The sequence below is a fragment of the Zalophus californianus genome, chromosome 9 (assembly GCF_009762305.2).
Source record: "Zalophus californianus isolate mZalCal1 chromosome 9, mZalCal1.pri.v2, whole genome shotgun sequence".
Taxonomy (NCBI): domain Eukaryota; kingdom Metazoa; phylum Chordata; class Mammalia; order Carnivora; family Otariidae; genus Zalophus; species Zalophus californianus.
This window is the reverse complement of record NC_045603.1, coordinates 111,036,816-111,048,694: the sequence shown is the minus strand read 5'-3', so window position 1 is coordinate 111,048,694 and position 11,879 is coordinate 111,036,816. Positions and strand designations below refer to the sequence as shown.

At 33.7% G+C, this 11,879-nt stretch overlaps 1 protein-coding gene across 7 annotated transcripts in view; it reads right to left on the bottom strand.

Moving 5' to 3' along the window:
• Positions 1 to 1,493: 1,493 nt before the first annotated feature.
• ARHGAP12 (Rho GTPase activating protein 12) overlaps positions 1,494 to 11,879 on the bottom strand; it is a 115,175-nt gene continuing 104,789 nt past the window's right edge. For all 7 annotated transcript variants that reach the window (XM_027592738.2, XM_027592741.2, XM_027592739.2 and 4 more), the window contains 7 exons: positions 9,607 to 9,709; positions 8,060 to 8,176; positions 5,811 to 5,909; positions 4,417 to 4,494; positions 4,183 to 4,317; positions 3,834 to 3,936; positions 1,494 to 3,036 (listed from right to left, as the gene is read on the bottom strand). In XM_027592738.2, the coding sequence (XP_027448539.2) occupies positions 2,862 to 3,036; positions 3,834 to 3,936; positions 4,183 to 4,317; positions 4,417 to 4,494; positions 5,811 to 5,909; positions 8,060 to 8,176; positions 9,607 to 9,709 (810 nt within the window). In that variant the 3' untranslated portion in view covers positions 1,494 to 2,861. The remainder of the gene's footprint in view (positions 3,037 to 3,833; positions 3,937 to 4,182; positions 4,318 to 4,416; positions 4,495 to 5,810; positions 5,910 to 8,059; positions 8,177 to 9,606; positions 9,710 to 11,879) is intronic.

Here is an 11,879-nt window from a genome sequence, read left to right as displayed (position 1 = left end):
GACTATTTTTATTTTCTTCTTTACTAAAATGACATGTTGTAGACTGTGTTTTTTAAATGCCTAAAGATGTTGGAGAAATTAGTGTCATGGGAAACTATGTGTTTACTTTAAATATTTAATTAGAGGGTCTCTCCCACGAGCTGGAAAAGAATCTCTTAGCAAAATTACGGAATAACTCTGTTTCCTCTCCCTGCTATCTTAACATCTAGTATTACAGGCTTACAAAGAAGCCTGGCATGGAACTAAAATAGCACAAAGGTCTCCAGGTATCTGCCATTACTACTATTACTGAGTTTTCATCTGTAGGTAAGCAGTGACACACACACACACACACACACACACACACACACACTTACATACACATCCATGTGTATGTGTACCTAACACATCTGCCTAAGCCCAATTTGGCTGAATTATTCCATTTGTGCTTTTCCCATAAGAAAAAAAATTCTGAAGATTTGCCTCTAACTAAAAGGTAACATCATTTTTCCAGAGTAAAAGGTAAAATTCCTTACAGTTGTAAAATTTAAATAAGTATTTTTCTTCTTCTAATTAAATGTAGTAACACATGTGAATATACTATTTCTTTCAATTTCCAACTATTTTTCTAAAATGACATTCTGAAGGAAGGCCTATTAGCAAATGAAATCCACTGACAATTTATTTCAGCCTTTAATATATTTTCTACTAAAAACCAAGTTGTCAAGACAGGAAAATATTACTGGCTTTGTTATTACAAAAAAAAAAAAGTGAGAATTTTTAATTCACAAAAGATGAAAACACAAGACATTGATCTCACTGTACATACAATAAACGAATTAGCTGTAGACTAATAAAACATTTAAGACTCCACATACACACACATGTACTTTGAAACAAGAAACACAGGACAATTTTAATCTTTGTTATGTCCACAGCTACCAAGAGAAAGAGCATCACTGGTTTGAGTCTAATGGTTTTGCTGGCATACAATCACTATATAGGCCAGTTCTAAAGCATACTGTATTGATCAGGACATTGTTAGACAAATACAAATGTTCTCATTTTGGGGCTTTTTATCCCTGCCCAAAACAATCTGCTTTCCATAGCTATCAAGTACTTTGGTTTGTTACCAATTTAACAAGACCACAACAACAAGCAATATTTTTACCACAAAACTCAGGTGAGAGATTTTTGGATTGTACAAAAACTATTTGTTCCCAAGGAAGGCAATCTGTAAATTACAAATGCAATTCTAAGAAAAGAAGTCTTGGTCACAAATCATTCACTTTCAAAAATTGATGAAGAAATGAAAATTGGAGAGGGGAGAGTGGAGGAGATATTGGCATGGCAGGGAGTAGAAAAGGTGTGGAAAAAAATGAGGAAAATATATTTACCACAGGAAATATTGGATTCAGTTGATTTTTTAAAAATGAGGTATAAGAGTATGCCAGTAAATGCAAAAACAAGAAAAAAATTAAAAACCAAAATGCACATTTCCAACGGAAAATCTCTAAACCTCATAGTTTTCTTTATTCGGATTAGACATTTCATATACATCAGTTAATCTAGAAAAATACATCTTAAAATATCTTCAACAGACCATGCTCTCTGTAACAAAACCTTCCAAACCCTGTTTTATTATACAAATCAATCTACATTAGTAATGTAAAAAGAAATTCTCAAATTTAGCAATGTCATTTTCCATTTGACATCCATCTAATTTACATATGGGTTTCCACTATTCATACTGCACCAGTTAGAATTCTGTAATAAATTTTTTTCTAATGTATTCTGTACATATTAAATTATCTAAAAGATTCCTCTTGTAGTGCATTTACCATTTAGCAAGTCTATTCAGTATTTTTCCAGTACCATTTGCATTACAGTGATTTGCCTGTAAATGTAATTAAAATCTAAAAGTGCACACAGTTAAGTTTCTCAAATAACAGCGTATTTCTGGAGGAAACCTAATATTCACGGAAAAGATTACCAATATCATGATTAGAAATGTCAGGTTAGAATGTACTCTGAGACTATACAACAAAATTATATACATAAGCTAAAGGACATTAAGTCTTTAGCTTATATTTACATCAGATAATGTCTGTTTCCACAGGGTCATACCAAGAACTCAGTATGGCACTAGATATAATTAGGAATCTTAGCTACAAATCAGCGTAGCACAGACAGCCCCAAAATACCCTGAACTGACTTATGCTAAATTAAACTCCAGTATATCACAGTGTGTTAAGTAATATTAGTGTGCTGCCCAACAAGCGACTAAGACATCCATCCATTAAGGATGATGTGCAACACAGGGAAGGTGGAAAGCCTTCGCCAAGGGATTATATCTGGGTTAGAATGAATTGTAGAACTTAAGACTGCCACTGCATGCAGAAACCCTGAAAAATAAATACACAGGTTTCAAAAAGGATATACTTCATTTTGTTTAGAATGCCCAACAGCGTCTTCAAAATAACTGATAGTGAGTACTGTTCTATCAAGTGATCAATCTAATGAATCATGAGAAGAAATTCTACATTATCCAGTTTTAGAAAAAAAATGTAGTTTTCTTACCAAATTATCCAGTGTATACGACTGGTTGTAAGTTTTGATTTTTACTGAAATTCAGAGTATGAAATGCAAAACATTCAGGATAAAATTAATTCAAAATTACACACAGTTATATCAACTTGCAACAAAGCAGCAAATATGAGGGCCTAACACACATCTTGACTCCCCCATTCCCTTCTGATCCCTCAAAAAAGTGCAAAATCAAAGAGTCACTGCTTGGTCCAAAAATAAAATACATCATGTATAAGGATTTGAAAAATGATGGAATCCGGCTTCAATAATCCACAGGTTGTCTTCAATAAGAATCAACGCCCAAAGATGGAATTTATTTCCAGTAGAATTAATTCTACAATCTGATTTTGGTAGACAGTATGAACTGCTATATTACCAGTCTCCTTCTCTGGCTTCAACAGAGTGGGACCAAACACAATTGCTATACTCTGATAGGTCATTCGATTTTTTTCTCCATTTTCTATAACTCTAAGGGGGGAAAAATAAATTGTTAAAAGAGAAACAGTTTGCATTTAGAAATGAGAAATAGTGCTTTTTCCTAAAATACATACAAACTACTTAAAACCAAGTAGAATTCAGTCCAAACATCACATGAAGGTTTCTTTTGGGTAAACACAGCTGAAAGGTAGAATTATACATACTCTAACAAACTTTCAGTGTGTGATATTTCAGCTTAGTGTCTAAAGCAAGACACACAATTAAGTATGAACTACAATTCAGGTAACAATAATTACTCCACTAGGGTGATGGGGAAAAAAATTTCATTAGGATAGAGAGATTATATTTTCATTTTACTAATTCTATGTTTGTTTGTTTTTTAAATCTCCTTCATTGGGATAATTTACTATTCTAGTGTTCCATCAGAAGGCAAAAATCAGTTATTAAAATGGCTATGTAGTAACCTGAAAGCCATGATGGCTTTCTTCTAAAGTAATTTAATAGTCCTCATCTCAAAATCTCATCTTCAGGTTAACTTAAACAACAATTTCTGAACACTTACATGCTAGGCATTATATAATTGCTTCGCATATAACATTAAGTAAATATTTTTCACACGAGAACATTTACCTGTGAGGAAAAAGGCCCAAAGGAGTTCTCGTTTTCAAGTTACAAAGACAAGCAAGTAGCACAGCTGGGATGTGAACCGATGTCTGAGGGACCCTGGCCTCGTGGGTGCTATACCACACCTCATAACTGTGCATTTCTCTTACCTTTCTCTTTTTTTCTCCCTAATTACTATTTCTTTTCTGTGGTGAACCTCTTACCTTTTGAGATGTCTAAAAAGAATCTGCATTGTATCTTGATTTGGCTTTGGCAACTGTCTGATTAGGTCCTTAACAGCAGCAACTCGCTGTCTTGGTTCTTGTTCTAAAAAAAAAAAAAAAAAAAAAAAAAAGATAATAATGAGAGATTATGCATGAAATTGAAAACAGTGACATAGTTTCGAACCTGACATTTGGTAATACACAGTGACATCTGGTGGTCACATTTAAAACTTCTAAAGTAAAACAACCCTTTGAAATAATTAAAAAGAAAGATCAAACAATGTAGTGGCTTAATCGGTACAGAGGACTTTCAACATGTAGAAAAAACTAAGTGTAATGACATACTTACTAATTGCATTAACAAAATCATTAAAATGGTTAAATGTAAAAAGAGGTTCTGGTAATTCTCGAAAAAACATTTTGAGTGCTCCAGTAATAACATGAATATCTTCCCATTTACTATCATTCAAGTCCAATTTCTCATCTGAAAAACAGAACAGGAAATTTTTTTAAATAACTTTAAACTGATTCTAAAAGTTATGAGTGCTTTTTTTGCACATAATAATAGGGAGTATGATCTTACCATGATTGACTGCAAATCTCAGTTTCTGGATCACTGCAAGGTTGCCACTTACTCTGTATATCCCATCAACATCCAAACCTAAGAGAAAATTAAAATATTTTCGTGTTTTAAGTAGGTGTTTGCCTCTTCTAAAGATGCTTGCATGCTTCAGAATCCTTATTCATTAACATGAGCCTAAAATCAAATGGGCAAATACTCTTTTCCTCTAACTGGCTTTTTATAGATGCTTGGCGGGGGGGGGGGGGGGTAAAGATACACTCTGAATTCTGTTTATTAAACAGCAACAATTCTAGTTTATCATGTAGACTGTGGATCATCGCGAAAAAAATCATCTCATTAAACTTGAAATACAAATAATTTAAGATAAACTTCTACTCCTGGGGATAGTTCAGAAAGTAAAGGAAACCAAAAGATAAAACCAGCCCACCCATTTTTTTTTTTTTGCACATTTCATAATGTAAATGTACATATTAAAGCACTCTTTTAAAGATGGCTGTCCTATTAAGTGCTTGTAATAAATAAAGTTAATAATCAATTAAAATAAAGGTTCTATAAAAACAATTGATAATTTGATAGTTTTATTCATTTCTTTTTATATGTGGAATAGAACTGTGAAATTCACCCAATTAAGCCTAAAAAATCCAAATATTCATTAAATGATAATGCTGGACACATTTAACAAAGCACATTATCTGACGTGCTATTCATAGAACTTCAAATAAAGGCACAGTGTCTCTATTGTCATGTTGACAAAAAAGTCAACAAGATCTGATACTGACAGAAATCACAAATTATGCAAATGTTTTAACTGTACAAGATGTTTTTGATGCTGTACAGGTACAAGTTAATGTGATTGCCATCATGGTAATTATTTTATATAAAACTAGTATAAATATTATGTTAAAATCAACCAAAATATAAATTCATTTAAGTCTTATTTAACAGGAAATGACATAAGAAGGTTTGTCTACTTAGATATTTTATAGTTGATTTAACAGTTTTAAAATGTCATCTCATTTTTATTATAAAGAGAAGCAACTTTCTCTTGGTGAGTAAACACAATCTCCTATCTTCTACACTGTCAAATCACTTCTTAATAAACTCAGTTTCATAATCACCACCTTCTTCATCTTAAGTAAAGGCCAACTCCAAATGGCTTCAAAGAATACCATACACTTAATCAGCTAGAAGTGCTGAATATGCAACAGGTGCCTAGAAAGGTCTTAATTTTAAAACAGATATATGTAACCATTAAAACATGTAAAGTTTTGCAAACAAGATGCTCTTAACATCTTATGACTGTTCCATCACTCAAAATCATAAAAATCCTAAGGATTTTGATGGCAAAACAATGCGTTAGTGTGCTTAACATAAAAAAAAATTCATTTTCTTACCATATGCTTCAACATGTTCAATGCATAACTTCACAAATTTTGGCACTGTGCCATTTTCTCTCTGACAAAGATTAGCAAGATTGGCTCCAAATACCTGATCTGAAAGAGATTTATTTTTTAAAATAAATCACCCTGCTAAAATGTAGTTTACAAAGTGGCGATCGCTATTCACAGTGCTATTAGAAGACATTCAGTACATCCTGACATGGTCTGCTGTGACTCATGCCTTCTGTGATCTGCCTACCCATTCCAATTCCACTTCAAACAATTTTCCTGCTTTACTAAATTCCATGAACACCCCATTTTTACCTGAGCGCCTTCTAATTTTCTATACCTTTTGTAGAGATCCATCCTCTCCCCCAAACTTAGCTTTTTATCACTCCCGCCCTCAGCTCTAATGTCATCTCCTTAGAAAAACCTTATGATCAGCATAAGGTAACCCACGTACAGTCACTCTCTATTTCATTACTATGGTAGATTCCTCATGGTCGTCATAATTATCTTGTCTGTCTCGTTTTTATGTCAGTTTCATGAGGGCAGGGACCTTGTAGTTCTCAAACCAACAGGTATTCATGGCACCCAGGCTCACGCCTAGCACTTAGTAAACACCAGAATTATTTTTTAAACTATTAAAACAAGCATGGTGCATACCCATCAGGGGCCAACCCAATGGGTATGCACCATGCTTGTTTTAATAGTTTAAATATTAAATATTCCACAAAGTATATTTCAAAGGCTGTTCTATTAGTCTTTCAACCCAACACTTCTGAAATGCTACATTAGTGCTAACTACCGAGGAAAACAAAATATTTGAACTCCTGAACAACACCATAAAGCAGCAACAGTTTATATTTCTCAATAAAAAGTCCTGGTGAAAAATTAATAGCAATTGCTATTTACTGATTTGTCAGGCTTTTTTCTTTTTTTAAAGTTCTAAACTCAATATACTAAATTCATATGCGTTACCTGGGAGTCCCTATTTACCTATAACTCTTAAGGTTATTAATTTGAATCACTTAATTAGCTGAACTCTACCCAGAAGTTTTAAATATCTTTTTAATGAAACCCATTTGTGTATTTTAATTTAGATGCTTTGCAAACAGATGTTCTAGTGATGGTCTTTTTTAGAATCTTCAAAGACAGATATATATGTTATACATTACCCATACCTATGTTTTTATTTACTACTTAATGTCACTGAGTCCTGTATTAGAAAATTTTATCATTGAAATTAAAAGTGCTTGTAAGAACTAAAGGTATATACAAGTATATGTGATTTTAAAGAACACTCTGTTATTAGGATCCTGTTAGTGCATTATTATTATTGTTGCTTATAAATGAAATAAATATAAAAATTATTTAGGAAAAAACATCTTACACTAATTTTAAAATCACCTGAAATGAGAACTGAAGGCAAACAATCAAGATAAAATTGTTCAATATTTTCTTCCTCCTACTGTGTCAGTGATGTTTCATTCAAAAGTTCTGATCTGTGCATCTCAAAACTAAAAATCTTTTTTTAAAAGATTCTACTTATTTGAGAGAGAGACAGAGAGAGAGAGAGAGAGAGAGAGAGAGAGAGCGAGCATGAGCGGGGGAAGGACAGAGGGAGAGAAGCACACTCCCCGCTGAGCAGAGAGCCCAACACGGGGCTCGATCCCAGGACCCTGGGATCATGACCTGAGCCAAAGGCAGACGCTTAACCAACTGAGCCACCCAGATGCCCCTCAAAACTAAAAATCTTTATTGTCACGTCTTCTATCCATCCATCTCACCCCTGTAGTTCCTCTGGTACAGGATCTCTAAAAACTTACTTTGGGATTTCTGTCTGTTCAGTGCCTTAGTTAAACTCTGTGTGCATTGAAAAATCAATTTTATTTAAAGATTTTTTTTAACTTATTTTTTATTTTTTATTTGACAGAGAGACACACAGCGAGGGAGGGAACACAAGCAGAGGGAGTGGGAGAGGGAGAAGCAGGCTTCCCGCAGAGCAGGGAGCCCGATGAGGGGCTCGATCCCAGCACCCTGGGATCATGACCTGAGCCGAAGGCAGATGCTTAACGACTGAGCCACCCAGGTGCCCCGAAAAATCAATTTTAATCACTCAAATGTATTTTAAACCAATGAACCTGCTAACTTTAAAGAATGAAAACATTTTTACTGTTCAAAAAATGTTCAGTTTTTAATTTAAAATGTCTTATTTCTGATTTTGCCCAAAGTTCATTGTTATAAACATCACTTCTACCTACCTTTAATATAACCTTTTTCACGAACAGCTTGCAAAGTGGGGCGCCGTGTAAGAAACTTCTTTAAGTTTTTCTTGGTTTTTTTCTGTTCTGAAGAATCTATGCTAGACACTTTCGTGGCTTAAGACAAATGGATATTAAGCATTTCATAAAATAAAAAGTTTTTGATAAAAATTTTTTCACCAGCACTCAAAACATATTAATTTCATATGTAAAAGTCAGTTATAAATTCAGTTATTCTAACTTTAATATAGTTTAAGAGTAGTAGGTCAAGAATCAAGCTAACACAGACCCAATTTCAAAGTGATAAACCAAACAAAACATTTCATTTTTATCACTAAACACTGACCACAAACTGCACCTTCTTTGGTATATGTGTTAAGACACTGGTTATTCTAACTTATACTCATTATTTCATAAATGATACTACTTATATCTCCTTTGACTCTCCATCAGTTTTAGAAGGTAAAATGATGAGAAAAAAATGTCCATAAAACATAAACAAAAAAAGTCCTTATCCTGCAGTATCCTTACTGGACTAGGAGTCTAGAGAATATATATCCATCACAATTATTTGTACTTTAAGCTAACCACACCTCATCATAATTACCTCTAAACTAAGAATGGGAACACTTGAAAAATGTCCTACATTGCCATAACTCTGATTCCTTTTTTGGTTCCAATAAAAAGTATCCAAAAAGTAAATTTCTTGAAAAGAACTATATTTGAGGAAACTTGAAAGCAAAAGAATTTGTTAGTAAAGCGTTAAAGTAATCGAATTTTCATGTGTTTACACTGTTACATGTCAGTGACAATGTCAGTTAATAGGCCTAACCTTCATTAGAACGTGGGAGAACAAAAGTAGAAATGATTTTCTAATCATTCAGTTAATCCAAAGGCCAAAAATTCTTAGTTAAATGTGGATTGTTAAAATACATTTAACAAGTTCAGAGCCACAGCTAATGGTCTATTTAAACAATGTAATTCACAAGGGGCCTGCATCAGAAAATGCTATTAAATTTGCTGGCTTTAGCGCATATATACATATATCTGCACACACATACATACATATATATGAATGATCTGGAGACGCGAATGCACGCAGCTGTACCCGCACAGGCATTTCCTAGTCCAGAGATGGTTGCCTGGTGTCCAGTGTGAACTATGGTACATGTCCCATGACTTCTGACTTCTTAAAGTGTAAAGATTCTATCTAGACCTTAAACAGTAATTATGTACTTTTAACTCAGGATAGAGTTCAGCTTCCTGGATACCTCAAGAGAAGTGCATTCTAATATACTTTTTTCTCTTAAAGAACCACAGCATCTTAAAATTAATAAGATGCTGTACGGGTGCACACGATGAGGCTGAAAAGTAACAAGGAGTTAACAAGGAGGGAGTACTCCTAAAACACCAAGATTGCAAATATCTATCCTTATAATTTCCTGGTAACAGTGGAGATTCCACTCAGCCTTTATATATTTAAAATATTCAAAAAATCTAAGAGAAGATGCTCAAACGACTAACAAAATAGGTAAAGAATAACTTACAACGAAGTTTCTTAAGATCCTTATGGTCCTTCTCTTTATCATGCTTTTCTATTCCTGGGGAATCTGGTATCTCTTCTTCAATAGCTTCATCAGTTTCTACTGTCTATTGATTAAAGATTTCCCAAATACATATTACTTTTGAGATTATTTTAGATGTAATAGCATAATTCTCAGTATAATCAGTAACTGATCCTCCCAAATGATTTTAGGGAACCAATTAGTATATAGTATATATGATTTAGATACTTGGTAAATCTTTAAAAATATTCTTTTTCCCCCTAGATAGGGGGAATTCATTAATTCTGAATTTCAAAAAAGAAAAAAATGCTGATTATTCACAGGATGATGGGTTTATGTACTGATAATGAGGCTATGTTCCCTCATGTAGATCAAATGCATAAGAATGACAGTAACAAGAGTTAAAAGGTCCTGACCCACAAGCTACACTGAGAGACCAGGATGAAGCTACATTCTGTGCTAACAGCACAAGATAAAGCTAAGTAGCCAATGGCACATTAATTTTTCACACCAACCATCTTTTCAAATTATACTTTGTATCAGTAGCTAGTAATCACACTCACAGATTCATGAATGTTAGGCACTGAAAGAAATCCCAGAACTCGTGTATAGCCTAATCAAAGTCACTTTTGCAGGTTAAAAAACTGAAGGAGTTCTCAAAGCTAGTATTGCTTTGCCTTTCACACTGATGTCTTTATCCACTTAGAACTTATTTTTGTGATTAGTGTTAGGAAAGGTTCTAATTTCTTCCTGGATATCCAGCTGACCCAGTACCATTTAAAGTTTATTCTTCCTTACTTTTCTACAGTGCTATATCTGGCATAAAGTATCCAAAGGAATGTTGGTTTCTAGGTTCTTTATTCTGTTCCACAGGTCTGTAGATCTATCCTGGTATGGACAGCATGTTCTATTAATTAATACAGTTCTAGAAGTCTTAACATCTGATAGAGCAAGTCCTTCCACTTTCTTCCTCAAGAGTGTCTTGGCTATTTTTACCCTTTATATTCTGGTATGAATTTCAGAAGAAGGTTGCCAAGTTCTAGCATAAAACCTACTAGGATTTTGAATGAGATTCAAAAATTTCAAGTCTATAAATTTATAAATCATTTGGAAGAATATTTTATCTTTACATTATTGAATCTTTTAATCCATGAAATACTTTCTCATATAATTAGATTTTCTTCAATGTTTCTCAATAAGGTTTTGCAATTTTCCCTGTTTCGTGCATCTTTCTACATTTATTGTGTATTTCTACAGTATCTTTTGCCACTTTATAAACAGTATATATTTTAAATTTCATAGTCAACAATATGTTACTCTCTTTTCACTTGGCTTATTCCCTGATCCTATAAGCTTCAATTAAAAAAAGAAAAAAAAAAGAAAAAAACCACTTTCTCTGCAAGGCCTTCCTGGATCCCTAACACTAGGTTAACTCCTACCTAATCGGTGTTTTTATAATAAGTTGTATATCCCTATCATAAGCCTCATCACATTTCACTGTATTAACTGCTCAGTTGTCTGTCTTCAGTAATCTTCTGTCTTTGGCTGTAAACTCCGCAGGGAAAGATGTAGCAAAGGAATTGCATGCTGCTCTATCTCCAGGGCAAAGCACTCCCACATTTGTTAAATGAATGCAGCCATAGTTGCTTTCAAGGGATTGGGAACCCATTACAGGACTAGAGCTGAAAGCCCATACTGGGTAGAGTAGAAGGTACATTTGAAAAGACAGATTGGGCTCAGGTTGTTGAATTTTAATGAGAGTCACAGAAGCTTTACTGAGCAGGAGGGAATTATAAAGTTAACATTAGGAAGTTTCATATAGCAATGCTATTAAGAACGGATTGGTGGGGGGTGAAATGAAGTAAGAAAAACTGTTTAGGAATTGACTCTTATGTAACATATAAAGTCCTGATGATGGTTTCAGGAATAAATGGAAAGGAAGAGACAAGATTCAGAAATATACAATATTACAAACTGCAAAGGAAGAATATTTATAGAGATGGGTGAATAACTGGCTTAAAGGGGTAAGAGAGGAGGAAGAGTTAATACTCAAGATCCCACATCTGGCTGTTTTGAACTGACTGCATCATAAAAATTTTGGAGTTTAAAGGGACACTTGGAGACAAATCAAATGCAACCTCTCTATTTTATAAGTGAAAACAAGAAACCCACAGAGGTAGAATACCTCACTAAGATCACAAACCTTATTATAATGAGGCTTCACCTACAGTCTCTGAAAGATCTCTCAATTTCTA